Source organism: Corvus hawaiiensis, chromosome 28, assembly GCF_020740725.1.
Source record: "Corvus hawaiiensis isolate bCorHaw1 chromosome 28, bCorHaw1.pri.cur, whole genome shotgun sequence".
NCBI classification, from domain to species: domain Eukaryota; kingdom Metazoa; phylum Chordata; class Aves; order Passeriformes; family Corvidae; genus Corvus; species Corvus hawaiiensis.
In genome coordinates this window covers 5,024,861-5,052,650 of record NC_063240.1, presented here as the reverse complement: position 1 = coordinate 5,052,650, position 27,790 = coordinate 5,024,861, and the positions used below count along the sequence as shown (strand labels likewise).

At 64.7% G+C, this 27,790-nt stretch overlaps 2 protein-coding genes and 1 non-coding gene across 5 annotated transcripts; 1 reads left to right on the top strand and 2 right to left on the bottom strand.

Moving 5' to 3' along the window:
• Window positions 1-368: 368 nt before the first annotated feature.
• Window positions 369-19,922, bottom strand: ARID3A (AT-rich interaction domain 3A). Of its 3 annotated transcripts, XM_048288188.1 has the most exons (9): window positions 19,828-19,922; window positions 16,439-17,383; window positions 15,582-15,897; window positions 4,274-4,346; window positions 2,964-3,147; window positions 2,530-2,777; window positions 1,919-2,215; window positions 1,754-1,840; window positions 369-1,625 (listed from the first exon to the last, which is right to left on the bottom strand). In XM_048288188.1, the coding sequence occupies exons 2-9, from the start codon at window positions 16,861-16,863 to the stop codon at window positions 1,420-1,422; spliced, it is 1,836 nt and encodes a 611-aa protein (XP_048144145.1). In that variant the 5' UTR covers window positions 16,864-17,383; window positions 19,828-19,922; the 3' UTR covers window positions 369-1,419. The 3 variants fall into 3 exon arrangements, with proteins under 3 accessions (XP_048144145.1, XP_048144143.1, XP_048144144.1); XM_048288186.1 differs by having other exon boundaries at window positions 1,754-2,215; XM_048288187.1 differs by lacking the exon at window positions 19,828-19,922 and adding an exon at window positions 18,624-18,993 and having other exon boundaries at window positions 1,754-2,215.
• Window positions 19,923-20,459: 537 nt separating this feature from the next.
• R3HDM4 (R3H domain containing 4) lies at window positions 20,460-27,482 on the top strand. The gene is made up of 8 exons (XM_048288285.1): window positions 20,460-20,642; window positions 22,886-23,040; window positions 23,178-23,296; window positions 23,798-23,921; window positions 24,347-24,432; window positions 25,363-25,448; window positions 25,747-25,802; window positions 26,484-27,482. Exons 1-8 carry the CDS (start codon window positions 20,599-20,601, stop codon window positions 26,585-26,587), a joined length of 774 nt encoding a protein of 257 aa, XP_048144242.1. The 5' UTR covers window positions 20,460-20,598; the 3' UTR covers window positions 26,588-27,482.
• A 116-nt stretch (window positions 27,483-27,598) lies between these two features.
• On the bottom strand, window positions 27,599-27,705 carry LOC125318032. The gene has a single exon (XR_007200256.1). It is a non-coding gene; the product is annotated as a U6 spliceosomal RNA (small nuclear RNA).
• Between the last annotated feature and the right edge of the window lie 85 nt (window positions 27,706-27,790).

Genomic DNA, 27,790 nt, shown 5'->3' with positions numbered 1-27,790 from the left:
CCCTCCCAGGCCCTCGCCACCCCCTCCCCGAGGGTCCATGAAGCCACCAAGACCCCCCCACCCCACGGAGCCACCAAGGGGATTCCAGCAGGGAAAAAAAAAAAGGCAGAAAACAACAAAAACCAGCTGGAAAAACCCCAAATCCCCTGAGATCACCACTTCCCCGAGTGAAATTAAAAATAAAAAGGGGGTTGGGGGGGGGGGGAGGTCCCACCAGCCTGGACCCCCCCCCCAGGGCACCTGGGGAAGGGGGAAAAACCCTGTGCTCCAGGTGGGAACCTGAGAATGGAGATACCGAGGGGGGTAAGGGGGTTTCGGTATCAGGTTGGATTGTGTCTCACGCAGATGTGGGTGAATTTTTTTTTTTGGGGGGGGGGTGGGGGAAGGGGTGGGGAACGGTAAAAAAAAGAAAACGGAGATTGTGAGGCTTCAAATAAATCCTCAGGTCCTTCAGGTTCTCCGCAAGCTCCGGAGCGTCCTGCAGCCCCGAGCATCCCCATCCTCTGGATCCTGCTTATTTTTGGAGGAAATAAGCCCAAAGTGGCTTTAAACAGTAGTTTTATGCAGGGGGAGGAATAAAAATTAGGATTTGCCGGTGGGGGAAGGAGCAGAGCTGGACCCAACCACCGATAAGGAGAGGAGAAAGGAGATTCCAACTTTTTTCCAAGCTCCCATTTTCCCTGATGAAGACTAATATTAATCATTTGCATGTTAAAAGTTTGATTCCTTTTTTTTTTTCTTTTTAGAGAATAAAATAGAAGCTATTTACAACAAAATAATCAAAACCAACCTCTTAAAATCCTGCAGAGAGTGGAGTTCCCAAAACAAAGGAGGGAAAAGGATGGAAATGAATAAAATATCTCCCTATTTCCAATTTTGTTTTTTTTAGCATTTTTGGGGTTTTTTTTTTTCCTTTAGAATTCCGGGGGGGTTTCGCTAGAGCTCGCGTCGGCAGGCGTCCGTGCGTCTGTCTGGAGGTAACACGAGTTAAAAAATAATAATAATTATAATAATAATAATAATAAATGTACAGTGCAAAGTGTGATGTGAGTGAGGTAAACGGTCCCGGAGCGGCGCAGCCGGACAGCCGGCGGCTCCGGCAAAACCCCCCGGGGCTAAAGCTTTTCTGCCTGGAAAAGGAAAATCCAACAACACGAGAACAAGGGCAGAGTCCAGCGAGACCCTGATGAGACCCCGGAGAAACCCTGGCAAGACCTCGGGCGAGACCCTTGGTGAGACTCCAGTGAGACCCTGGCGAGATCTCAGTGAAACCCTGGTGAGATCCCGGTGAAATCCTGTTGAGACCCAGAGAGACCCTGGCAAGACCTCGGGCAAGACCCTGGTGAGACCCCAGAAGGCCCCGGTGGCCCCGTCCCCCCACGGCCGCCGGTGCTGTGAGGGCTGCGAGGCTCTGGGGCGTTAAGGCGAAGCGCTGTTGGAGGTAGAGCTGGGGGGCACGGCCAGGCCGGCCGGGGCGGGGGCCACGTTCCCACCGCCGCCACCGCCGCTCCCCACCCCGCTGCCGCCGCTGCTCCGGCTGCTGCCGCCGTTGCCTTTGCTGTAGGCAGAGGAGGAGGAGGAGGAAGAGGAGGAGGAAGGGCCGGGTGTCTGAGCGAACAGCACACCTGGGGAGAGAGCGAGGGGCTGAGCCGCGGGGTGCCGTGGCCATGCCATGGAAGGGGGTGAAGGGAGGTGGGAGTGTGACCCGGAGCAGCCCCCACCCAGGGCAGTGGGGCCCGGGGGAGCCCCTCACCTGTGTAGACGATGCCGTTGATCTCCACGGACATGCTGATGCTGTTGGTGCCGTTGCTGCTGGTGGCAGCGGCGTCCGGGCGGTTCTCTGCCGGGGAGAGCCGCGTTACGGAGCCTGCCGGGGCCAGGGGCTCGGCCGGGGCGGGTGGCCGGGGCCGGCACTGACCTGGCGAGCGCGTGCCCTGGCTGTTGATGCGGATGCTCATGGGCAGCTGGGCCGTCATGGCCAGGAGGTTCTGCTGCAGCGCCCGCTGCATCAGCCGCTGCTGCTCGTCCGTCACCAGCGCCAGCTTCTTCTCCGGGGGCTCCCCCGACTCCAGCTTCTCCCGCAGCTGCTCCAGCGCCGCGGCCTGGGCGGCCGCCGCCACCTGCACCGCGGCCGCCTGCGCGGCCACCACCGGGTGCCCGGCCAGCGAGACCGGGAGCCGGCTGGGCATGGAGATGGGGATGGGAGAGTCCTCCTCTGCCGGGGGAGCAGGTGTCAGGGATGGGGGCACAGGGGTAGGTTGGTACCACCACCCCAGGGTGTCCCCGGCCCTGGCACAACAGTTTGGTGCCCTGCTGTGCCTCCAAAGGTCAGAGATTGGAATCAGGGTCCCCGGGCCGAGCCCTGGAGCCCAAGCAGGGGAGAGGAGCATCACCCCTCCGCCCACTTCCCCCAGCTCTGCCCCTTATTCCCAGTGCCAGGAGAGGGCTCAGCTTGTGGCCAGACCCTGTGGCAGCTGGACCCCGCAGCAGCCAAACCCTGGAGCACCCAGACCCCACAGCATCTTTTACCTTTCTTGATCTTCTGGCCCGGTGCGATGGCCCCGCCGTTGGTGGCAGATGCCAGCCCCAGCGCCGGCACTGGCAGCTTGGGCGAGGAGAGGAGGCCGTGGGTGCCACCGGGCGAGTAGGCAAAGAGGGAGCCGCCGAAGCCCTGCCGCCGGCCCTCCCGCCGGTTGCTGTCGATGGCTGCCTGCAGCTCATTGGGGTTGCTCAGCCCGCGCTTCTCACACTCGTAGGGGTACAGGTACTTCATGTACCTGCGGCCGGACAGGACACGGGCGGGGATGGTGAGGGTGACGCAGTGGCTGGGCACCCCTTCCCGTGTGCCACCCCATCGCTCCCCCCATCCCCCCCGCTCCCACACAGAGCCCCCGTCCCCTGCACAGGGCAGAGGGACCCCTGAGGGCTCGCCCCTCTCCCCTCCCCTCCGAGCCCCCGCTCACTGGGTGCGCAGGGTGAAGGCTGCGCTGGTGATGGAGGTGGGCAGGCTCAGCCCCTTGGTGATCTCCCGCCACAGCTTCTTGTTGATGACCTCCACCAGACCCCCCTTCTCGGTCACCAGCGTGTACAGCATGTACAGGTCCAGCACCTGCTTGGCCATGATGGGGATCCGGTTCACGGGGGTCCCTGGGGAGCGGCGGGAGGAGAGAGCGGGTCTGGGGTGCTGCTTTCTTACCCGAAGTGGGGGCGCAGCTGCCGAGACCCCTGTGGGGCAGTAGAGGGGCTGGGGGACTCCTGCTCCTCCCTCCCCTTCCACTGTCCCCTTCTTTCCGCCCCCCCCCCGGGCCCTCCCGCTGAGATCAGCCCCGAACAAAGGAAACAGAAACTCGCAGTTTCCAGCCACAGCCCTGTCGTGGCCGAGCCGGTTCCTCGGGCTGAGCCGGCACTGGGCAACGCGAGTTATTTATAACGGGGGCGGCACAACCCGGCTGTGGCGGCCTCCCATGAGCCAGGAGGCTCATCCCTCCAGCATGGGGAGGGGGCTGGCAGCACCTGCTCCCTCATGGGGGTCCCTCCCCTCCCAACCCTGTGGTGAGGGGGTGCTCTGGGGGACCCCAAGGGATGAAGGTGGGGTGACCCCAGGGGATGCAGGTGAGGGGACTGCATGGGATACAGGCAGGGGGATGCCAGGGGACACAGGCAGGGGATGGGACACAGCCAGGGGAACCCTGGGGGACCCAGCCAGCAGCCCCAGTCCCCCCCCGCAGGCACACGTGCCTTCCCAGTGCCGTCTGACAAAGGGCCGGAGCCAGCCCTGTGTCAGCACTTCCAGCGCTGTTTTCCACGCGGGAATCAGACCCTCGAGCAGGAGCACGCTTGGCTTTCAGCCCTTCCCACCCCCGGCCCCCCACCGTGGCCTCTCCCCAGGCAGAGAGAGGGTGCAGAGAGGGGCTTTGAACTCTGCAATAACCCAGGGCATGGGCAGAGGGGGTGCACAGCCAGGGGTGTTTTGTTGGTAGTGAGACCCTGTGGGGAGGGGCTGCAGGTCTGGGTGTGGTGGGTGCAGGCAGGGGGGTGAGGGGGGGCCGCAGGCGCTGGATCCAGCCCAGCAGGTTTGACCCTGCTGTGCCGAGGGGTTAAAGATTAACCAGCAGCTCAGCCGGAGCCGTGACCTCGGGGCAGTAATGAGGGGCGAGGAAATGAGCCCCCGGCCCTGGGGGGGATGTGGGGGGTGCAAGGTGGGTGTGGTGGAGCAGGGTGGGACACGGAGTGGGCGAGGGGGCACAAGGTGGACACACAGCTGGGGACTCACCTCGCTTCTGCATGAAACTGAAGAGGTCATCCAGGAACTCCTTCCTCCTGGGGTCACCATCCAGCTCGTACAGCTGCAGAAGAGAGAGATGCTCAGAAACCCCCTTAATCCGTGTGTCCCCTCACCTGAGACCCCCGGCTTCCACTGCAGCAGCCCTGTGGCTCACAGAACACCAAATGGCTCGGGGGGTCCCTACATGGGATCAGGGGGTTCCTGTGGCTTGGGCTGACCTGCGCCTGAGCTCTGCTGTGCCATTCCCTGCCTGCCCTGCTCGGAGCTCAGCTCCGGGATGCCGGTGCTGGGATCACAGCTGGAGTGGCTCCCAGGCTGCCAACACCGTGCTCGGCCCCGGCTCCTCCCGGGAACGCTGATCCCGGTTATTTTTAGCATCCACTGCCTGCTCAGCACAGCAGCGCTTCAGCATGGTCCCTCCTCCACACTCAGGGTGCCACAGAGAGCCACAGCCGGGAGCCAGTGGTGGGAGCCAGTGCCTTGTGTGCCTTGGCATGAGCTCGTGGTGCCTTGGCATGAGCTTGTGTGCCATGGCACTGCAAGGACGTGTCCTGCACCGGGACAGGCAGAGCTGGGCCAGGCTCCGACACGCTGCACCTCAAGCACCACCTCTGCTGGGGCATCTTCAGCCGGGACCCCCCACCCCGGCACATTCCTGCCTGATTTATGGCGCAGGATCTGCCGGTTGGAGCGCCCGGCACGCCGGAGGCACGCACCACACCATGCCGTGCGGCCTCTCCTGAAGCCCAGCACCGTTTCTGCCTGGAGGCTGGTGGATAATCCCCCCCCATCCCGGGAAGGGTGATGGAGCAGGGGCTGTGGGGGCAGGCGTTGCCCAGGGGTGGCCGCCACAGCTCTGCTTCTCTCAATGACAACTCTGAACAACTGCCAGTGGGGCCGGGGGGCTGGGAGGGGCCTATAAATACCCCCCCATAATATGCCAGGCACGCACTGCAGGGCCACCGCTGCCGGTCACTGGGTCACCCATGTGCCCACTCCCTCCATGGCTACGCCCTGTGGCACCAGGACCGTGGGCAGGTGGATGGGTGGGCATCGTCCTGGCTGTACTCGAGGGGCTTGAGCCCCCTCCTCCTGCCACCCCGCAGGGAGGATCCGGATCCCGCAGGGCCGGACTTGCCCGCCGGCACCGATCAAAGGGATCAATGGGGCCGCATGATAAGCAGGGCCATAAACCCCCCCAGTTCCCCTGGGAAACTCAGCAGGCTCGACCAGCCCCTTGCACACCCCCAGGGGAAGGGCAGGAGCCACCGGCACCACCAGCACCACCGGCAGAGACCCTCAAAGCCCCCCTCCCACCCCAGCGCCCACAGTGGGACTGTGGTGTGGGGGGAGTGAGCCATGGCACAGAAGCACCACCGTAGTTTTTGGGGCTGAGCTGCACCAGCTGCTCGTGCTGGCTGAGGGATGTTGGGCCAGCGCCAATCGAGCCTCCCCCGTTTCCTTGAGTGGCTCTGCACACAGAGAAAGGGCTTCCCCGGCGCCCGATCCTGCGGGGTGCGGAACCATCCTGGGGAAGCGCCAAACATGCTGGTTCATCCACTGCCGAGACCCTCGGGGCCGTGATCCCCGCCCTGGGCTCAGTCCCGAGGGGAATGGACACGTTTAAGAGGATGAAAGAAAATTAACCGTCAGCTGAGGAGAGCGTGGCCGGTCAGGACGGGGGATTAGTGGCCGCAGCAGGCGGCTGCCCCGTGTACCGTCCTTCCACCAGCCCCGGTGGTCCCATGCCAAGCTCAGCTGGCTGTGGCCACTCTCACCCCTGCCCAACTGGGATGAAGCCACGGGGGTCCCCAGGGACGGCGGGCAGAGGGATCCCCGTTCTTGCCCAGTGACCTCACAGCCCTGCCAGCACCCCTGCCACGGCTGCCGGGCAAAGGATGTTGCACAAGCTGCTGCTGGAAGTTACTGGTGAGACTTCGACAGCTTCGCTGCACTTGGCAGCTGCTCACTGACCACTGCAGTGCCAAACTGAGAAAGACGCTTCCCATGGGACCCCCCAAACCCTGGTTTAGCTCTGCCACTGCCAGCAGAACCAACTGCCAGTGACGGGCACCTGCCCAGGGTGCTCATCCGGCAGCGCTGTGAGGTGAGGACATGCCCAGCCATAGCCGGGACATGCCTGGTGTGCACTGTGGTGTGTGACAGAGTGGCATTTGCCGAGCTGCCCCAATCCTCCCTTACCACCCCTGTTCCCCCTCGCCCCCGAGCACAGGCAGGACGCGGAAGGGGACAGAGACGAGTGACTCCTCGCAGGATTTCCTTGCATTGACGCCATCGGCAGCCAACGGCAAAGCAGCCGGCGCCCCGTGAGCCCCAACGGCAGCGCAGGACAGCTGGGACAGCGGGGCTCAAAATGCAAATTGAGGAACAGAAACGTTCTGGTTTCGGCAGCATGCGAAACCCAGCACGCAGCTGAGCTTGGCACAGGCTGGCGGCTGCTGGCACTGCTGCACTGAAATCAGCAGGTGCTGAGTCTTGTGCCTGCTTGGTGCTGATCCCTGCCCTGCCCGTGCCTGTGCCCTGCCTCCTGCTCTCAGCCCTGGTTTCTGCTCAGCTCAAAGCCGGTTCCTCGCGGCGTCTCGGTGCTCGGTGCAAAGGTACCGGTGAGCAGGAGCTGCAGGCAAGGCCGCCCTGGGCCACTGAGTCAATACATTTATGTTTCGTAATTAGGGAGGTGGAAACAACTTAATCCATAATGCAGCTGCCCCAGGAATATCCTCTTACTGTGGGGTCCCCATGGCAGGGTGCGGTGCCGGGGACGCTGCAGCACAGCCACCCCAGCCTGGCTGGGGAGGGGGCAGGAGATGGCCCCCACCTCCCCGAGAGTTCCCTGGGCTGGGGGGGGACGTGACTCCATGCATCCAGTGCTCCCAGTGCTGACCCACCCCAGGGTGAATGCTCGATGCCAGTGGCACGGCTGGCTCTGGCCACAGTGTCCGGCCCACCTGGCTGCAGCGCAGCCCCCTCGGCCCCGGCCCCCGGCCGGCTGAGGACACGGAGCCAGATGGCCGTTGCCAGCAGATCTATAATTAAGTGGAGGAGGAATTAGGCAGGCGGTGGGCGGGTGGCCCTGACCCCGGCCCAGCGCCCCGGCAGGATGCCGGCCCGGCGTTTGGTGTGGATGACCGGATTAATGTTTCAAACCAGATTACAGGAAAATCCCAACCCGCTGGCTTTCAAAGGGCGGGCGGGAGGCGGCCCCTTGGCAATGCCAGGAATGCGGGAGAGCCCTCGGCACGGGCGCGGTGCGTGCCGGGGGTCCGACCTCCTCCCGAGCTGGGGCAAGAGGGGCAATTACAAGCAGGAGGAGAAGCGCCATTTCACAAGGCTCCGGGAATGCCGGGGGTCATGCTGGTGCCAGGCAAATCTCCCCTTCGGCAGCAGTCCCTTCTCCCTTGTCTGCCCCATGAGGCATCTGTGTCCCTGCATCCCACATCCAAGTTAAAAACACCTCCCCTTCCCCCCCGCTCGGTTCCGGGTTTTCAGGCCTCGGGGATTAATTTTCAAGTTTCTTTTCCATCGCCAGGAAGTGGCGACACTCTCGGTTTTCCTCCTTCTCTCCGAAACCGGTTTGGGACGTGCACACCGTGACGTGAGCCGGGACTGGGGACAGACCCAAGGGCCACTGCAGCAGGGAGGGGGGCTGGTGGCAGCCTCCACCTTCCAGGAGCTAAACTCCCCCAAATTCCTGTATTTAAGGAAAAAACACAACGCAGGCAGCGGCGGGGAGAGCCCACCCTGTCTCAGCAGGTAGCAGGGCCAGGGGTGACAGGCTGAGGGGCTACTTCTCTCCTTTTCTTTCCTTCCTTCCTCTGGCAGCCCCCGGGGATGCATCCCTTTGTCCCGCGGACAGTCGAGGGGCCACGCCGGGCTGGGGAAGAGCCCGCGCACACTAACGAGTTCTTTAACGAAGAATAAACACATTTATGGCGCGTTTCCCGTCCCACTCCCAGCCCATACACAGCCCCCGGCCTCTGGCATGCCAGGACCCGCAGTGGGGTCGGAGAGGGCACTTATTCAGAAAAAGAAAGTCATTTGTAAAAACCAGAGCGAAGGATTGGCGAGGGCCCCGGGCTGCGGCGTTTCGGAGGCGCTGGGGACGTGATTTCCCGTAAGGCGATGGCTGACTCAGGGCTGGGGGTGCCCGAGGCAGCAGCCCCTCTCCAAGCACGGCCTCCCCGGCGTGGGGTGCAGGGTTTGCTGGGGCAAATCCCTCCCAGTGAAGGGCAAAGGGAGCGTCCAGCCCCGGAGCAGATTCCTACGCAGATAAAGCACTCGGCTTAGGTACGGGTCACCCCCGGCTGTCCCCATCCCTAATCCCCTGCGAGCCCCCCAGGGCACAGCCCCCCGTGGGAAGGGGCTGCTGGGGACAGGGACGTGTGTGCCCCCTGCCCAAAATCCTCCAACACCTTGCTCGTGGGGGATGTGCTGGCGGGAGCCTCGCCCACATACGGCCAGGGCCGGCGGTGACTCCACTGACCGGCCCGGCGGGATTCCTGCCTGGGCTGGGGGGCCGCTTCCGCGGCGGCAGCTGGGGAGGGGGCCCGGGAGCTTCCCGTCGGCACCATTGTTCACACCAGTTCCCAGCATTGTCCCCTCCGTGGGGGACACGGCCCGACCGCAGGTGCCTCTTTGCACCAGCGCCTCCTGCTCGGGCTGGGGGACCCGGTGGGCAAAGGAGCCATCGGTGCTCTCGTGGTTCAGTGACAAACCCAGTCCCGATCCCCCGCCATCGGCCCGGAAATCTGGGGGCCCCTGAGACCAGCCGGGCTTCCCCCGGTGCCCACCTCCTCCCCACACAGGCTGGGGGAAGGAGTCATGCGGGTGACCCCGGGGGTACGCGGGCGGCGTCACGGCACGGCGGGTGTCCCGGCGGGTGTCCCGGCACGGCGGGTGTCCCCGAGCTGCGGAGGGGACGCTGAAAGGGCGAATTAGTCACCGTTTAACCTCCCTGACCCCCCATTGTCCGTGTGCTGTCGGCCGCCCTCCCCACCGCGGCACGGGCCGCTGTGCCCAGCCAGCCGGCAGCTCCCAGGATCCGTGTCCCTGCCGCGGGCCCGACTGACACCAGCTCCCGGGACGGCTGTGCCGCTGCTGTTTGTTCCCTTCCCGCAGAGGAGGAAGCGATTCCTGCTGCCGTGGCGTTTCCAATGGCAGTTCACTGCTGGGCGGCAGCGTGCCAGGCTCTTGCTGGAATCAAAACTGGTTCCGTGTCTGAACGCGGACGTGTGGCACAGGCTGATGAGGGGTCACGGGACGGGGAGCTGGGGTGCTGGGGCTGCTCCCCTGGCTGGGCCAAGCCGCTGGCTAGATGGGAGCCGGGCCGGCAGCAGTGGCTCTCCTGGCCCTTGCCGTGTGCGTGCTGGTGCATGCCCTTGACACATGCTTGCTATCACACCGGACCTTGTACAAATATTAATCCAGCGGAGTCAGGCGCTGTTGAGAAAGCTCGTCCAAGGAAGGACACCAGGCCAGCACAGCTCCCGCCACCGGGCAGAGCCAGGGGAAGCAGCTGAGTCGGAGCCACGCAGCACGGAGCTGGGAAAACGTGGCCAGCCAACTCAAAACTCTTGGGGCACCTGGTGAGCCCCCAGTTTGGGTCATTCCTCCTGCGTGACTCCCAAGCCTGCTGGGGTGAAGCCCCCGAGGGCTGGAGGGCCAAGACCCTCATTCGGGACCTGACCCGGGTGCGGTGTCAGCAGCGGCAGCAGTGAGGCCGGGAAGCCAAGACGGGGGTTTAAATTCCACCATATGTAAATGATCGTCTTAGAAGGGGATCGCGGTAAGCCCCGGCAGATGAGTCACCGGGGCTTCCACCGCCTGCTGGGATTTGGCTAATTGCAAATCTGTTCCTGAAATGCGAGGTCCTGCACCTCTGCCCTCCGTCCGCACCCAGGGGTCCTGCGGGTGGGGCCAGGGTGCATGGAACCCCTGGGAACACCACTGCGGAGCTGCTGGAGGAGCTGGAAGGGGTCCAGCAGCCGCAGATGGGGTTGACAGGAGCCAGCTGTGGGCTGTCAGCCCCGGGAACCATCACCGCTGAGCTGCTTCAGCACCGCTGAAACCTCATGGCTTCCTCGCACTGAGGGGAGGGGGGTGGTGGTGGTCACTGTGGTGGCACCAGAGTGACAGACCCCATCCCACTGTGGCACCCGAGCAGGTGACAGTGTGGGACAGCATGTCCCAGGTGCTGGAATCTCCAAAATCAAGCGCTGGTGCCCAAGTTGGAGGCTCCACAGTGGATGTGGGCAGGTGGGGAAACGGAGGCAGGAGGTGAAGCCCTTTGCTGAAGGAGTTTAGGGCTTGTACCTGCCTGGGTGCTCCCACTGCCGCCTGTACCAGGGTGAGACCCTGAGCCAGCTGCTGTGGGGGGACAGGGAAGCCCTTTGCCAAAGGACTGTTGCCACAGAACTGACACGGCCACACCCTCCTCAGGGGTGAGCCCTGGCCTCCAGCAGCCCCAGCCACAGGGTGGATTATCCCGAGCTCCAGCCAGAGCGGGAACCCAGGCCCAGGCAGATTAAGTGACCGATGGGAAGGGTCAGGGAGCAGGTCAGGAGCTGGTCCAGGAGCTCCACCCTGAGCCCCCAGTCTGGCTGCCCCAGGGGCTCGGAGCAGGGGGCCCCCCTGGCCCCAAACCACCCCCAGCCCTGGCCCCTGATTGCAGCATGTCCGGCTGGGCCCTGGGACCAGCTACCATTTCTCCTGCGGTTTGGGCCAGAAATAGGGCGATGGAGCAATGCTGCCCTTGCCCAACGCCGTGGTGGGGGCGGGGGGCTTTGCTGACAAAGGCCCCGCTCCCTGCGCCACTCTTCTCTTTTTTTTTTGCCTTTTAAATAAACCCTGTTAGTTCAGCTGTGCCGAGAGGGGAGGCGGCCGCCACCTCCGCAGCCCTTGAGTCAGCCCGGGGGGCTGGGGCGTGGAGGGAGTGGGACTCTGGGAGGGCCAGGGGTGGGGGGAAATGAGGCTCTGGGGGGGTCAAAGCATGGGGGGAATTGGGGCTTTAGGGGGACACAAGCAGGCTGTGGGGAGCCAGCCCAGCTCCCAAGACAATGGGTGTCAGGAGCACGGTCCAGCTGGGCACCTGGAGCAGGAAGGATGTGTCACCCTGTCCCTCGACCTCGTTAATCATCCTGGGTCTTGCTGGGAGAAATGGCTTCATGGGTGCCGAAATGCCGGGACCAGCACCTGTGAGCACCCAGGCGTCTGGCTGGGGGAGGCACTTGGCGGCTAAGCCGCTCTCGCCGAGAAGTCCCTGACCTCTGGCCAGGGATCTGGTGGGATTACAGCCCCGGGAATGCTCCCTGAGCACTATGAGCCAATTACTGTGCTGGATCCCTGGCTGGGAGCACCCCTTGGCAGGCTGGGCAGTGGTGTGGGGTGAGAGAGGCGATGGCTGAGCATGGGCTGAGGGGAAAGGACGCAGCCCTGTTCCTGGGAGGGGTCCACCGGTGACTCCCCCACTGCTCTCAAAGTCCTGTCCTGCTCAGGTCCCCTCTTGTCTGCGTTATCTGCTGCTGGCCTGGCCAGGCACCACAATCACCTCCCCGGCAGAGCAGCGCCCAACGGGGGGCCCCAGGGCACTCCCCATTATCTGGGAGTCAAACTGCCTCCGGGTGGGGGACGGTGGCCCCCGGCCGTGTGATGACACTCGGGTCCCCCTTCCCTGCGCAGGGGGCCCCTCGCCCTTCCCGGGGGCGGCTCATCCGCTCGGCTGGCTAATGCAATAAAGCTCTAATCAATATTTTAAAGAAAGTAAATGGACCCTCCCGCCCTCGTTAAGAGGCCACGGGGCCCCCGCTCTGGCCCCACGCCCCCAGCTGGCTTTGGGCTTTGAAAAGGAGAATAATCCACGGGAGAAAGGGGTTCAGAGGGGATCCCCCCATGCCTTAATCAGCTCCTGGGGATTCAGAGGAGGTATGGGCTCTCTGCTCCTCCAGACCCTCCTGGAAAATCCCAGCTCCACCAGCCATGTGCGTGGGGCCAGTCTGGGAGGAGGGGGGTCCAGTTTCACCCACCCCCGCAGCCCTTCCGAGGTTGCCGAGTTGCTTTCGGTTTATTTTTCCCCCACCGCTGCACTTTGAAACGCCGTATCTCGGGGTGTGCTGCACCGCACAAGATAAGGGCTGAGGTTTCTGCGCCCATGTGCCACTGGCACGGCTCAGATGTCCCCAAGACAAGAAAACTCTTGCCCTACTAAAGCACCAGCACCCCTCGAAACCCCCCAGCTGGCACAGCCTCCCACCAGCACTGTGGTGACTTCTTAAATCCTTCCTGAAGCAGAAATGGGGGGGTTAAACATCAACCTGAGGCAGCCACAGTGGGACACCCCAAAAGGGAGCACCCAAAATGGAGAACCCCAGAGGGAGCCCGGTGGCTGCTGCAGCCGGGTGAACGCAGGGAGATGGATTCCTCGAGCTCCCGTGACGTGGGATGGGGTACCGGCGTGCAGGGTGCCCATGCCTGAGGGAGCACCGGCAGCACAGGAAACTCCAAAAGGGGCAGAAGCCGGAAACTGCAGCTCCAGGGGCTGCCACCACACCAGGGGCTCCCACTCCTGGTATTAGTGGGACACAGTAATAGCAATAATGAAACAGAAAGATCAGAGGAGGGATCTTGGGGGGCAGCAGCAGCAGAGCCTTCACAGTGCTGGGGTACAGAACTCAGCAGTTTTACCGCCAGCAGCTCCTTGCTAATGGCAGGAAGCTTGCTGGAATTTTAGCCATTTCCCATGGGGAGCCTCTTCCCACCCAGAAAATGCCCCCTTTTCCCCCCCTGAGGAGCCACGGTGCCCTCGGCAGCCGCTGCCCCCGAGTCCTGTGTTGTGCTGGGGGCTCCTTTGTTCTGCTGCCCGCGCCGGCAGCGCCCGGGTCAGGCGGAGCTGACCTCTGCCTGTGCAGTAGCCGTCCCTGGGGATGGGGAGGTGCCACGCGCCGGCTCCCTAACCTCCCTCACCTCCATAACTCTTCCTCACGCCCTCCCCTTCCTCCTCCCTTGAACTGGGCCCCCTCCTCCTCTCTCTGGCCCCCCACGGCTCAGCCGAGCACCAGTTCACAGGAATCTGTCCCAGATGGGTCAATAAAACCTGGCAGTGGAGGATGGGGACAGCTCCCGGCTGTGGGGGTTTGGGTGTGGAGACAGGCACAGGGGCTTGGATGACAGCACTGCCCAGTGAGGACAGTGTCCTCGAGAGACCCACGGGCCAAGGATGCTGGCGGCACCACCACAACCGGAGCTGAATCCAAATGGTAGCTGCAGGGAGAGCTGGACAGCCAGGGGAAGCATCAGGGCTGGTGGGGGAGCTGGAGTGCTGCCAGTGCTGAGGAGCTCCTTGGCAAAAATAGAAAGGAACCCCAAAAGAGCCTGTCCCTCACAGAGCAGGCACTGGCACAGCCACGCGCAGCACCGCGTCTCTGCTGGCTCACTCACGCAGGGATCCTGTTGTGCTCCAGCACCCTGGAGCTGCCGGGGTTCCCCCTAAGGCGCCTCCGCCCCAGCGAGGAGCGGGGATGGGGTACGGCATCCTCTGCCCCGCGCTGCCCTCGCTGTTTACATTCCTGCTGCTCCTTCCCAGGCCGCGCCAGCTGGGCTGGGATGGAGCCCGGCGGCACGCGCTGGAGGCTGGCCAGGAGGAGCTCCCGGCCAGCACCGGCTGCGCCAGCAACCCCCTGGCCCCAGTCCAGCGACCACGATCCAAGCGCGGTCGTGCGGGCTGACGTGCCGGGGAAAGCCTCTCCGGGCCCGGCGCGTCGCCTCCGCTCCTCCGCCCACGGAGGCTTTCCAACCCCCTCTGGCTGCTTCCATGATTCACCACCGTGCCAGGCTCTTCCCAGCGACCCCGGGAAGTGACATGGAGGGAGAGGGGGTGCTCAACCCATTTTGCCAGCACAGCTTGGGGGGCAGGGGAAATGCTGGGACCTGGCAGAGGCTACAGCCTGGACTAGGGCACTGACACACTGACAAACAGGAAGATCAGAGCTGCGGTATTGAAAAGCCTTTTCACAGCTACAAGCTCAGGGCCCTGGCCCCTCGCTCCCCGGCAGCAGGAAGCATGAGAGAGAGAGAAACCACAAGAAGAGAAGGCGTCATGGGTGCAGCGGCACAAGGGATGCGCGGGGCAGGAGCATCCCTCTATCGCGCAGCCAGGTGGAAGCATCCTACTATCCCCACAGCTGGGCAGGAGCACAACACCATCCCCACAGCTGGACAGAAGCATAACACCATCTCCACAGCTGGGCAGGAGCATCCCTCCATCCCCACAGCTGGAGAGGAGCACCACATTGTCCCCACGGCTGGGCAGGAGCATCCCTCCATCCCCGCAGCCGGGCAGTGCCAGGAGGACAGCCACACATTCCGTGCTTGCTGGTGCTCCCTCCGCCAGCCCTGTTCTGAGCCTGCCCACATCCAGATGTGCTGGCAGATCCCAGCAGCCCCTTCCCCCATTTCGGAAGGGATGTGACAGCCTCCTGAAGGCGAAGGGGCAGAGGTGGTCGCATCCCTCCTGAAAGGCCACCATGCCCCGGCCGCTCCATCTGGGTCCCATCTGCTGCTGCCGGTCCTGCCCCTTCCCCCAGCCCCAAACTCCGATGTATTTAAGCACACATCAAAGGTGCCGGGCGGCCCCTGGGGAGCCCCGGCTCCAGCACGTTTTCTTCTGTTAGTGAGAGCGGAGCGCAGCCAGCTCAGGCGCCGGGAGAGTGGGAATGTGCTGGCCTTGTTGCCTGGGGAAGGCAATGAAGGGGGCAGCCAGGTGCTTTCACTCTTCAGTGGCATTTTGGCAGTGGCAGGGGGGCAGCTCTGCCCCCCACCAAGCATTCACGGGGCCAGAATTATCCTGCCAGGCATCACCTCTGCAGTGACGGTGACGGGACACAGACAGGTCCCTGTGGAAAATGGCTTGGGGAGGTGGAGAAGAGGAAAACCAAGAATCCTGTCAGATTTTCAAGTTGGGGGCGATTTTTTCATAATTTTCAGCAAGAATCCTCCCAGCTCCCTGCAGCAAACCCCATTGCACTGTCTGCATGTGCTGGAACAACCCGGACACAGGATCCACTCAGAGCCACCCAACCAGGGAGGGGGCAAGACTGAGCCCAGCACTAAAACCCCAGAGAAATCCCACGCATTCCTAATGACAACAGCAGCCGGATCTGAGGAGAACACTGCCGGAGGCGGCACTGCCAGAGGCACCTCCCCACACTCGCGAGGACACACGGAGGCACAGGAGCAGGGAGAGGGATGGTACAGCAGGGATACGCATGTCTCAGTGGGCACATACCTGCTTGAACTGCTCCTCGTAGGTCCAGTCGCCGTGGTCAGGTGCCGGTGGCGGGGGCTGCGCGTGGCCCAGGCCTGGGGGCAGCCGCTCCTGTCCCCCCGGCAGCCGTGGTGGCTCCCCCCGGTAGTGCTGGGGCGCTGGGGGCTTGCGGAGCAGCAGGGATCCCGCACCCGCCCGCACCACCTCTGCTGAGCTGAGCCCTTCCTCTCCCATGTCTTCTTCTTCCTCATAGTCTTCCTCTTCCTCCTCCTCTTCTTCTTCCTCTTCCTCCTCACCCAGGTCCTCTTCGAAGTCATCTTCATCCCATTTGCCCTTTCTGGAACCAGGGGGAGAGGAGAGGTTTGGTTCCATGCTGGTTCCCAAGGTCCATCCCTCTCCCCTCCCCAGTTGTGGGGCTGGGACCACACACCCAGCACACAGCGGAGCCCCAGTACAGCCCATTGGCAGGGGCAGCTCTGCGGGGCCTGGCTGGCCCCTGGCATCCCAGGAGCAGCTCCGCCACGGAGCTCTGCCAGATGGCTCCTGGCTGGGCCCTGCCCTGGGAGGATGCATGCTGGAGGCAGCCGAGGGTCCTGCATAATTTAACGCCAGCCCGGCGTCCTCTGTCACAGCCCCACGCAGCTCCTGGGCAGAGATGGGATGTCGTGCCAGCCCAGCACGAGGAATCACGGCCACAGAGCCGGGCCGCTGCTCTCAGCACCTCCTGCTCTGGAATATCCCGGTGGCTCTAACCCACAACCTGCCCCAAGCTGCAGGATCCCCGCAGCCTCCCCAGCACGCTGTGCCCAAACCCACCAGTGCTGTGCCACTTCTCTGCCCTTTCCCCAAACCCATGAGAGCTGCCTGAGTACACTCACAGGTCCTCCTCCTCCTCCTCAGAGCCCATCTCCTGCTGGTACCCGCCATCTTCCTCCTCCTCGCCGCGCTCCTCCTCTTCCTCCTCCTCAGAGGCCTGGCTCTCGTCCGACAGACCCGGGCTGGGCGAGTGGCTGAGGCCAGCGGCGGCCGCCCGCATGGCAGCCAGGGCGGCCATCTGTGCCCGCTGGATGTGCGCGCTCTCAGGCTCCGCTCCCTCCTCCGCAGGCGCCGGGGCCGGATCCTGCCCACGGCCCCGTGCTGGGGTGCTGACAGGGGGCTGCCCTGGAGGCTGCGAGGGCTGCGCTGGGGGGGACGTGGAGCGCAGCGGCTGCTGCTGCTGCTCCTGCTGCCGCGCTTCCAGTGCCTGCTGCAGCCGTGCGCGCTGCTGCCGCTGCAGGTTCTCCATCACCGCCTGCAGCTTCATGGCTCTGCCGGCAGGCGGGGGATCCCCGGGGGGGCGGGGGGCGATGCACCCAGGGGGCAGTGCCCGGGGGGCAGCGCCCGGCAGGCTGCCGCGCTCCAGCGGGGCTGGGGGCCAAAGCTGGGCAGTGCCGGGGGGGGCAGCCCTAGAGGGGGCTGCCAGGGGGGTGGGGGCAGCGCCGTCGGGGTGTTAGGGCAGGATTTGACACTGGGCCAGGAAACGAGGACGCGCCCCTTGACCCCTCTCAGGCTTGGCCCGATGTCTCCTTTGCTTGAGGGCTGCGGCGTGTTGCAGGCTCGGTGCTGCCCGTTGGGATTGGGGTGCTGCCGTTGTTGGGGGGAGTGTCCCAGGCAGGCTCCAAAACTCCTCTTCAGGCTCAGCAGGCAGCAACTGCAGCACGGCACATCACCCCTTCCCTTGCAGACCTGGCACTTTCTGGGGGCGACAGCCTCAGGGTCTCCTGCTCACGGCTGGTGTCCCTAATCCTCAGCCGGGTCGGTGTCCGGCAGGCGTTGGCGCAAACCTGTGGGACAAGTAGAGCAGAGGGTCAGCGGAGCTGTGGGCAGGAGCCGGCGAGCAAGAAGGAGTTAAAGACAGTGCAGGAGCCTCATTAATCTCGAGCTAATGAGATAGGACGGCCGGGCCTACTGCTGGAGGGGGAAGGGGCCTGCCGGACCCGATAGCCTTGCCCGGCCCTGCAGGCAGTGGATACCGGTGGACCCGCGCCCACAGATAACAGGCTTTGGAGAGAGACGCCCACCGGGTCCCCCGCAGGGGACAAGGCACATCCCCACCAGGGACACACCACGTGGGGAGCACTGGGCTCATCGTGAAGGCACTGGGGCGTGGGCACCACTGGGGTCTGCACTGCACAGTGGAGGGGCCCCAAAGTGCCCCGGGGCAGATCCCAGGGGATGGGCAGGCAGAGCCTTGAAACCCTGGCAAACAGGCTCTGCCAACCACCCGCAAAAGCCCCCCTGCTCCCCTTCCCTGGGAGCTGGGGGCCCTCTGAGGCAACGTGAGGCTGTGAGCAGCTCTGCTTTGCCCCACTGGAAAACACCGGAGAGATCAGCACATTACAGCTGGGCCCTACGGAACCCCCACGCCCCAGCACCCTGGTCTGGACCCCCTTAGCACTGAGCTCCCCGAGCCCCAGTGTGGCCAGCAGCCCCTGTGGCCAGCCAGTTCTCAGCTGTGACCTCTCCTGCGCTGAGGGCAGGGAGGGAGCTCACCGCAGCACCGCGGCCGTGCCGTATACGGGCAAACCCCGTTTCAGCTGCCCGGGGGCCCGTGCAGCGCGCACACCGCCAGACCCTCCCGGGGACTGACCCGGGGGCCGGACCCAGGGGCTGCGGGGCCAGGACAGCCGGTGGCGCGCAGGGGCCGGCAGCTACGCCACGATCCCGCGCATTCTGGAAAGAGGAACCTGCTACCAGTGTGGGCCGGGGCCGCGGACGATCGGGCGGGAGCCGCTTCCCCCACGCCTTGCCGCGGCTGCATCCGGCTCCCAGCCCGGCCGCGCTGGGCTCACGCTACGGACGGACACGTCGCCACCGCCACGGCACCTCAGTAGCCACCGCCTCCACCGGAGAGCCAGCAGAGGCGCGGCACAAGTGGGCCAGCACTGCCCGTGCCTCAGTTTCCTCTCCTCTACTCTGATCATCTCCGTCTCGCCCGCACGGAGGGGAGGTCGGAGCAGGGACACTCCCCGCCCCGGAGCAGCCGCTCACCAGCCGTGGCCGCGCTCCTGCCCCGCACCGCACCTGAATCCCGTCCCCTGCGCCATCCACGAGCGAACCGGAGCGAGACCGACCCGGGCACGTGCTCCTCGCTGCCGCTGTGGCTCTGCCTGGCCACGACTCCCCGAGTGACTCGGTGCCAGCACCAGGTGTGGAGCTGCCTCCTCGAGCACCGCGGGCCGTGGCCGCGCCGGAGCCACGCTGCCACTTCTCTGCAGGGAAGCCGGAGTGGTGAGGCCACAGCCAGGGCCCCTTGGCACCCCGGCCCGGCGGCCACGGTGACCTTGAGCCGTGCCCCTTTGTCCCTCCGGCCGCTCGGGGCCACGGGGCCCGGTGCGTCCCTGCCGTGGGGCGGTGACGGGGGTCCCGCGAGGGATTCGGGGCGGCGTCACCCGCGTCCCCGGGGCAGGTGCTCGGGAGCGACAGCGGCTAAAAATAGGCAGCCGGGGGTGTGACGGACGGGCCTTTGTGCCACCGACACCAGGGATGGGCTGGCCGCTGCCGGACACCCCCAGGCGGGCTCCCGACACTGCCGGGAAGGGCTCCGGGGCTGTCGTGGAGGCTGAGTGAGGAAAAGGAGGAGGAGGACAGGGAGGCCGGGCCCAGTGGGTGCCGTTCCCGGGGACGGACGGAGCTGGGGACGCCGCGGGAGGGAGCCCCGGGCGGACAAGAGTCCCGGCCCCGAAACTGAGCCCGGCCCCGCTCCCGGCGGCACGTGGCACCGGCGGCCCTCAGAAGGACCGGGCACGGAGGCGGCGGGGCCCGGATGGGCCCTGGCCCCGCGAACGGGGGGAAACGGGCGCCCCCGACACGGAGAGGCGAGCCCGGATCGGCCCGGCCCGGCTCCTCCGCCGTCCGGACCCCGGGAGACCGCGGGCCTGGGGGGGGGCACAGGGCGGGGCCACGGGGTTCTGCCCGGCCCGGACAGCAGCGCCCGGGGAGAACGGAGAGTCCAGGCCGGGAACGGCCGCGGGGGAGGAACCCCAGCCCCGCGTGGGGGAGGCGGCCGATAACCGGCCCCGCGGGGGGAGGGGGCGCCGCGCTCCCGCCCAGCACCGGCAGTGGAGGGCCCAGCCCACCTCGGAGAGGCGGCCGGTTCTGGGCTCTGGTCCCCGGTCCCGGCCCCGGTCCCGCCCAGTCCCCGACTCCCGGTCCCGGCCGCGGCCGGGGTCCCGGTCTCGGTGCCGATCCCATCCGCGGGAGCGGTGCGGCGGCGCGTTCCCCTTACCCGGTGCAGGCCGTGCGCCGCGAAGCCGCATAGCAGCCGCGGCCGCCCGGGGTCGGGCTCGGCGGGGCCGGTGCGCGCGGGGCCCGCGGCGCTGCTCTCCCCGCGGGCGGGCGGGCGGCGGGCGGGCGGCGGGACCCGGCCCCGCCCCGCCCGGCCCCGCCCCGCCCCGCCATTGGCCCGCCGCGCCCGGAGCGCCCCGCCCCTCCCCGCCCCGGGCCGCCATTGGCCCGTCGCTCCCGGAGCGCCCCGCCCCTCGCCGCCATTGGGCGGCATGCAAATGTTGCGCGCGGCGGGGCCGCGGGGCCTGGCGGGGGCGCGGCCGCAGCGCCGCCTCGCGGACGGGCGGCGGAACGGCGCCGTGCAGGGCGCGGGCCCCGGTAGTGCCGTGAAGGGGGGGGCGGTTAACCGGGGAGCTTAACGGGGGTTAATGGAGGCTAAAGGGGCTTTAACCGGGGTTAAGTGGAGGTTCACGGGGATTAGCGGGGGAGGTAACGGGGGACAACGGGGATTCACGCGGCGTTAATGGGGTCCGGCGGCCGTCGAGTCCCCCTTCCAGGGACTCCGCGGAGCACCCCCCCCCCGTGCCCCACCTCCCGCGACGCCCGGGGCGGAGCTCCCGTGCCCCCGCCCCTGTGACGTCACTTCCCGCGGGCGGTGCCGGGCCCGATGCCGCCGGTGCGGGCCGGGGGAGGAGGAGGAGGCGGAGGGGAGTCCCGGTCCTGGTTCTGGTCCCCGTCCCGGTCCCGATCCCCATCCCAGTCCTAGCGGGCCATGGTGGTGCTGCGGGGCGGCGCGGGCCCTGAGGAGCCGTTCCCGTGAGTGCGGGCCCGGGGCCGGGCGGGCCGTGGGGCGGTCGGGCCGGGCAGGAGCCCCCCGGGCTGTCAGTGCGGGCGGGGAGCGGCGGCGGCGCCTCCCGGGACAGCCCGTCCCCAGCGCCCCGGCCCCGGGGGCGGTGTCAGAGCGGAGCCCGGGGCCGGGATAATGAGCTTTATAATTAGTGTTTATCCCGTCGAGGTCACGGTGCTCCCGGTCACCGGGGCTGGTGACCCGGACCGGGGTCCCTCGTGGTGCCGGGGATGGGTTGGAGACCCCCGCTGCTGTACCGGGGACCCGGGACCCTGCGGGACGGAGCTGTCCCTGGCAGCCCCGGCTGTCCCGCGGCGACTTTGCCCTGCAGGTCCCTGCTGCGTTCTGCTGCCAAAGGGTAAATGACAGGAATAGGTCAGAAATCCCCCGGCAGAGAACAAGTTCCTCTTCCAGGCGAGTTCCCTGCCTGGAAATGGGACGTGGAGGAGCAGCATGAATCTGTCTGTGCTCCGGTGTCCCCGGAGCTGCCGGACCCATTGCCCTGGGGTTGCGGTTTGCTGTGGTCGCCCAGGAATGACCTGTCCTGGGGTCCCTTCTCAGCCCGGCCCAGCTGCCTGGGACGGGACCCTGACTCAGAGGGCACCGATGCTTGTGTGACACCGGTCACTCGCTCTGTGGACGTTGGCCCGAGGTCACTGTCCCCTGTGAACCTCCAGGTTGGCACTGGGCGGAGGTGGCAGTGCCAGGGCAGACGTGGCAGTGCCGGCTGCTGGGGCAGCCATAAACAGCTCTGAAGGCTTCAGGGAGAGAGTCGAGTGTGGCTCAGCCTGTTCCCCTCCCAGCCACGGGGGTCAGGGGGCTCCTGGTTGCCCAGGGGTGCTCCCACCCTGCTGGCCCTCGTTTCTGACATCTCTTTCCGGGGCCGTGCCGGTGAGCCATGACGGCTCCAGGGAGTGCCAGGCTCGCAGCTGTGTACTCAAACCCCCGAGCTGGGGCAGTGTAAGGTGACTCCCTCTGTTTATTGAGGTTTTTGTAACCATCTTTGTATCACAACTTGATCCGCCAGCCCTGGCCGCTCGCTCTGGCAGGTTGGGTTACTGCTCCCCACCTGTCCTCTGGGCATTGCCTTGATACCTGAGTCTCTTTTATTCTTTCCAAGCCCACCTTTGCCATGGTTTTCTCTCCAGCTTGGAAGGGGTTGGTTGTTTTTTTAACCCCACCAGCAGCCAAGACTGTATCACTGTCCCCATGCAGGGAAACGGGGAAAAAAAATCAAGGTTTTGGCAAGGGCAAGCAGCTGGCTGTTGGCCCGGGCTGCAATCGGACAGCACAACCTGCTCTGCCCTGTGCCCAGATCAGCTCTGCTGGGGCCTGATTGCGGGACTGGAGCTCCCATGAGCCCCAGAATGCAGGGAAGAAGGGGACACGTTAGGGACATGGCCCTGTGGATGGGGCAAAGCTGTGGTGCTGCCATGGCAGTGGAAACAGCAGTCACTCTGGGCAGCGCAGCTCCTCGTCCTGGATGGACAGTCCTGGGGGTTGTTTTGGGGGTGTTGGTTTTCTCCCCCGCCTTTTGCTGCGCTAAAGGAAACCCACACAACCCTGAGGGGAAACTCCTTTGCAAGTGAAGGCAGTGAAACTTCCTGTCTTTGGTGTTTAGTAAACTTTGAAACCCAAGCTGTTGCGTCGATCACCCAGCGAACTGCTTGCTCCTTGTGTGCCTTCATTTTCCCGTAAAGTGCCTCAGTTTTATGGTCATTCCTAAGTTGTGCCTGTGACTAAGCAACACCCTGACCGTGGAATTGTTGTGAACAGAGACCAAGTGCCTTTGGGTGCCCTCAGGAGCTGGCAGTGCCGTGGCTGGGGCGGTGTTCCCGCTGCCCTCAATAGACAGTGGCAGGGCCGCTACCGATCCGATCAGGACGATGGTGAGCATGAAGTGCAGCAGGGGCCCAGCAGGAACGGATCCATTGGTTTGCTTTGCGTGTGGTGTGGTTAATTACTCAGATTAATTACCCAGGTTAATTACCTGGCCTGTCCAGTGCTGACACACAGCTGCTTTGAGCAGAGCCAGCCCTTGGAGCTGGCGGTGACCCGAGGGGGACAGGCCCTGTGGGAGGATGCGGTGCCGGTTGCAGTAACAGCGGGGCCGATGCTCTGATGCCCGATCTCCCCCCGTCCTCACGCTGCTGCAGCTGCCCCAGGCCCGGGGGTCTCGGGTGGGCTCATCCCTCCTGCCATGTCCCCCCAGGAGGATCGAGGACTGCCTGCCCCCGCTGGAGGACTCCCCGTCCAAGCGGTTCTCGCCGTCCAAGAGGAAGCAGTATTACATCAACAAGGCCATCCGCAACTCCGACCTCATCCCGAGGGCCAAGGGCCGCAAGAGCCTCCAGAGGCTGGAGAACAGTAAGGACCGGGGCAGGGTCTCTTCCCCAGGGCAGGGACAACCTCCCCTGAACTGTGTGGCAAGGGGGGGTGTGCTGGGGGCATGGGGCCTCTCTGGAGGTGTTGCCTCCCCTCTCAGGCTTTGCTTTTCCCCCCAGCTCGCTACCTGATGACACTCCTGGAGCAGGATGACTGTGGGAGCGATGAGGGAGAGCTCACCCACTCAGCCACCCCCAGCATCTTCACCGAGGCCTGTAACAACGAGACCTACATGGAGGTGGGTACAGCCACTCACTGGGGGGGCCCTGGCACGGCATGGGGTGTTTGTACCTCACTCCTCCATCCCTCTGCCTCCCTGGCCTGAGCTGCTGTGCCCCAGCTTCTGCCTGGTCTGGTGTCAGGCTGGGATCTGTGAGATCTGCTGCTGCCATGTGTGCCGGGGGGTAATGGAGTCCTGGGGTCCCCAGTCCATGAGGTGAGGGAATCTCCAGGCAGATCTTCTCATGGAGAGTTGTGCCCGCAGAGCAGTGGGTGCCTGGTGAGCTGCAGCACTTCCTCTAGCACAAGCCCCTTGCCAAACCCCCATTGCCTCACGCTGGCCCTGTAACCGAGTGTTTTGAAATGTGGCCTCTCCCTGGTGTGGTGCTCGGGGCCATCCCTGGGGACAGGTGGGTGAGGAGAGGGCTCATGGGGTGTGGGGAGGAGCTCTGGGTGGCCGTGCACTGCCAGGTGCTCCCCACAGACCTCTGTAGTGGGGTCTGGTGGCTTCTGTTGTCAGATCTGGAACGACTTCATGAACCGGTCGGGAGAAGAGCAGGAGCGGGTCCTGCTCTACCTGGAGGAGGAGGCCAGGAAGAAGCACAGGAGGAAGCTGCCTGTCAAGAATGAAGACAAGTGGAAAGGTGCTGGGAGGGGACGCTGGGTGGGGACAGCCTCTCCCTTTGCTTCCTTGTGTACATTCTGCGAAGGGTGACCCCGCTGCACCCACTCCCTGCTTGTGGCAGGGCCAGGGGATGCCTGAGCCCACCCTCTGTGTGTGGCAGTGGGGGGATTATGCCTGCAGACCTCCACCATGGACCAGGGAGGGTTTGTGAGAGCCAGAACTGGCTGGGGCGATGGGCACAGCAGCCATCCCCCAATGTCCCACCCCCAAATCTCCGCACCCCCAAACCTCCTGTGCTGGGAAGGGCGTTGCTGTCCTGGCGGTGACTGCGAAGGGGGGGTGGCCAGGGGGGCCTCATGGGGCAGCTGGGGGGACACTGGGTCCTCCTGAAAGGTGGCACTGCGAGCTGTGGAGCTGTGTCTAAATCCCTTCTCCCTTCTCCAGAGCTCCCAGCCTACACACCCCAGGAGTGCTTCCAGCGCATCAGCCGCCGCCTCCGCGCCACCCTGAAGCGGGGCCGGATCCCCATGGTGAGCGGGGGGCCTGGGACAGCAGAGCTGGGGCTCGCAGGGGTCCCTCCACAACCGTGTCCCCAGAGCTGTGCCCTGACCTTGTGCAGGGCAGTGCCAGATTTCAGAGGAGCTCCTGGGAACGTGCTCCAGTGCTCGTGGGACCCCGCAGTGGTGGCTGGTTTGCAGGCAGACATCCTGCTGCCAGCAGATGGGTTTTCCTGGCTCAGTTCAGATTTTTCTGGCAGTTACAGGGCTTTTTTAGTGGTTGTTTCCCAGTCTCTGTGCAATGAGCAGCAGGTGACAGGTGAATCTGGGCATGTTTGTGCATGGGGACAGCAGTGGAGCCTTTGGGGTCTTCACAGTGGCCCACACAAGGTTATTTGGGGAAACTCCAATGCATTTTGAAAGGGGGTAAAAGTGCACAAACTGCCGAGCAGGAAGGAGAGAGGTGAGTGCAGCCCTGCAGTGCCTGCCCAGACACTTGCTCTCCCAGCCCTGGGGGTGCTGGCTCCCTGCTCCCTCTGCTCTGTGAGGCTCTGTTTGTTTTCCTGGTGCTAATTAGAGCCTCTAAATGCAGCCTGGGCTCCTCCTGCCCACTGGCTTGTTTGTCCTCAAACGAGACGCGTGTGCTGCTCGTCTCTGGGGTCACAGTGCTCTGGAGACCAGCAGAGAACTGAGCTTTGACTGTCGGGAGGCACAAGGCTCCCCCGGCTGCTGTGAACACAAGGGACAGTGCCAGCCCTTGGCACACACAGTGTGGAGTTGGCAGGAGCTGGATCCTTCCCCGCCTCGGGGGCTGGAGATGGGAGATGAGGTCTCCTCTCCCTGCTGTCTCCCATCTGGATGACTTGCCCAGGGGCTGCTGGCAGTAACTGCTGGGGAATCACTTGTGCCAGGGCTGTGCCCACCACTGCCCCTTCCTCGCTGAGCCTCTGCCTCTCCTCACAGGGGACGCTGGAGGGGCTGGAGGAGGAGCTGCTGGCCTTCTTCTCTGTCACCCCCCACTCCGTTTACACGGCACTGATGGACAACAGGTATGTCCCCATCTCAGGGTCCTGGGCTCTGGGGTTCCCTGTGCCCCAGGCTGCAGAGGGGCTTTGGGAGAAGAAGAGGCCTCTCGGCCTCCCCTCAGCCATGCTTGGACACCGACCTGGCCTGGTCCCCGTGGAGCCCCCGGGGGAGGGATGCACCTGGGGATCCCTGTGCAGGGGCTCGTGGCACTTTGTGCTCCCCATCTGCTCCGTGGGTCCCCGGGAGGACAGAGGGCAGAGCAGCCTGTGGGACACACTGCTCAGAGACACGTTGGCTCTAACCCTGTCCCCTCTCCCTCAGCTTCGAGCGGCTCCTGCTCCACGCGCTCTGCCAGTACATGGATCTCGTCTCTGCCAGTAAGAGCCGTGTGTCTGCTTGTTTTCAGTTTTGATTTTGATTTTGTTTTTGTTTTTCCCCTTCCGTCCATCACTGTCTCTCCTCTCCAGCTCAGCCTTTTCCTCCCTTCCTCCTCCCGGTCCCACCTCGCCCTGGGGCTCACAGATAACCCCGCGGTCCCCACCCCCGCCTGCTTCCTCCCCACCGCTGCCAGGAGCTCCCTCAGCAGTCCCGGCCGTGGTTACCAGCGCTGGCTGCAGCCCCACGCCCGGGGATCGGCCGGACCCAGCTCTGATGGGGGATTTGGGTGGTCCAGAGCAAGAATCTGCTCGCGGGGTTCCCTCTCCCGCAGCTGCTTCCTCCTCCCACGGAGCAGCCGTGCTCTCGTAGTTCCCTGGGCATCTTCAGAAGGTTTTGTTGCCAAGGCAGGCGAGGCTCCATCCCTCCAGAGGAGGCTCTGCTGCCGAGCGTTTCATTAGGAGCCGCGTGTGGCAAACAGTCTGGGAGCACTAATGATGGGGAGCGAGCCCGTGGTGCCGGCAGGGACTCGGCTGGGGACGGAGGGGACAGAGCACGGGGGAGCCTGCACTCACTGCGAGCCCCAGGGAGGACGGGAGGGCGGTGGCTGGGCTGGGAGCGCCGTGTTGGTGACCCCCGAGGCAGGGAACAGGGGTATGCTGACCGCTCCATCCCACCTGCAGGTTCGGACATCGAAGGGAAACGTCAGATGAAAGTGAGCAACAAACACCGCGTGTTCCTGCCCCCCGAGCTGCTGCTCTCAGACTACCTGGGGCAGATGAGCTGATGCCCCGACAGCTGCCCTGCCCCTCCTGTGTCCGCTGCAGCCTCTCCCGGCCCTGCAGCCCTCAGACCCTCGGCCTTTCCCCTGCTCCAGCAGCCGGTGCCCAGCGGGGCAGAGCCAGGGGCTTGTGGCTGTGGCCCCTCGGGATGCTGGGACCGGCTGTGCCCTGCCCGACATTGCTGCGGTTGTGGAGCAGGTGCCTCTCGCCCACCCCGCTCCCTGTGCAGCCCTCCTGGAACTGTTTGTGTGTCTATTTATAACCCAGGTGTTTTTAAAAATAATCAAGCGGGGCCAGCCCCACTCTGGCGCTGACGCTCGTGGGGTGATCTCGGTCCAGATTTTTCTGCGGTGAAACAGCTCCTGGCGGCTGCTGAGCAATCGCTGAGCTGGCGGAAGAGCCTGGGGGCTGCCGCGTTCTGGCACCCGCAGCCCTGCACCCACGGGGTGTCCAGGGGGGCTCGGCCCCCTTGGGCAGGGCGGGGTGTGGGGAGCTCTGGGTGCTCTTGCTGCACACCCTGTGCCCTGCCCGCATGACGGGGCTGTTTTTATTGTAATATAGCTTGTGTTTTTTATCACGTGTGTGTATATTTACATGTGTGTGTGTGCGTGGTGGAGGGGTGCAGCCCCCCTCAGGGCTCTCCCTGCTTGTCCACAGCTGCCATGGGGGCAGATGGGGCACTTCGAGGGTCCCTCTGTGTTCCCCCATGTCCCTGGCATGTGCCAAGGGTTGTTCGTAGGGTGTGCCCTGGGGGGTCTTCACTGGTTGCTCTGTCCCGTGACGACACTGACTGCCATTAACCGTGGGGACCCCCAGACCCAGGGGAGCCCCTCGCGCCTCCTTTGCTGGTGTGACTCGGGTACGGGCATGTTCAGGAACAATAAAGACGGTGCTCCCGTGCTCCGGCTCTGTCTCTCTGTGGGGACGGGGATGGTGGGAAGGGGGAGGGGGTTTGGGGGTGTCGCGGAGGAGCCGGTTTGGTGCGGGCCGCAAAAAGGAGGGTGCCAGGAGGTGCGAAAAATATGGAACGCTTCACGAATTTGCGTGTCATCCTTGCGCAGGGGCCATGCTAATCTTCTCTGTATCGTTCCAATTTTAGTATATGTGCTGCCGAAGCGAGCACGAACTCCCCACTCACCCTCAGTGTTATTTAAAGGTCCGGAAAGACAATATAATCACCATAGGGTGACTGCAGCGTGGCTCGACGC

Coding starts and splice junctions, on each gene's coding strand:
- ARID3A (XM_048288186.1), bottom strand. CDS start 16,863: ATGAAGCTGCAGGCGGTGATGGAGAACCTGCAGCGGCAGCAGCGCGCA. Junction 2,778..2,963: donor GCCTTCACCCTGCGCACCCA/GTGAGCGGGGGC, acceptor GTCCGGCCGCAG/GTACATGAAGTACCTGTACC. Junction 1,626..1,753: donor CAACGGCATCGTCTACACAG/GTGAGGGGCTCC, acceptor CTCTCTCCCCAG/GTGTGCTGTTCGCTCAGACA.
- R3HDM4 (XM_048288285.1), top strand. CDS start 20,599: ATGGTGGTGCTGCGGGGCGGCGCGGGCCCTGAGGAGCCGTTCCC. Junction 20,643..22,885: donor GGCCCTGAGGAGCCGTTCCC/GTGAGTGCGGGC, acceptor ATGTCCCCCCAG/GAGGATCGAGGACTGCCTGC. Junction 25,803..26,483: donor CATGGATCTCGTCTCTGCCA/GTAAGAGCCGTG, acceptor TCCCACCTGCAG/GTTCGGACATCGAAGGGAAA.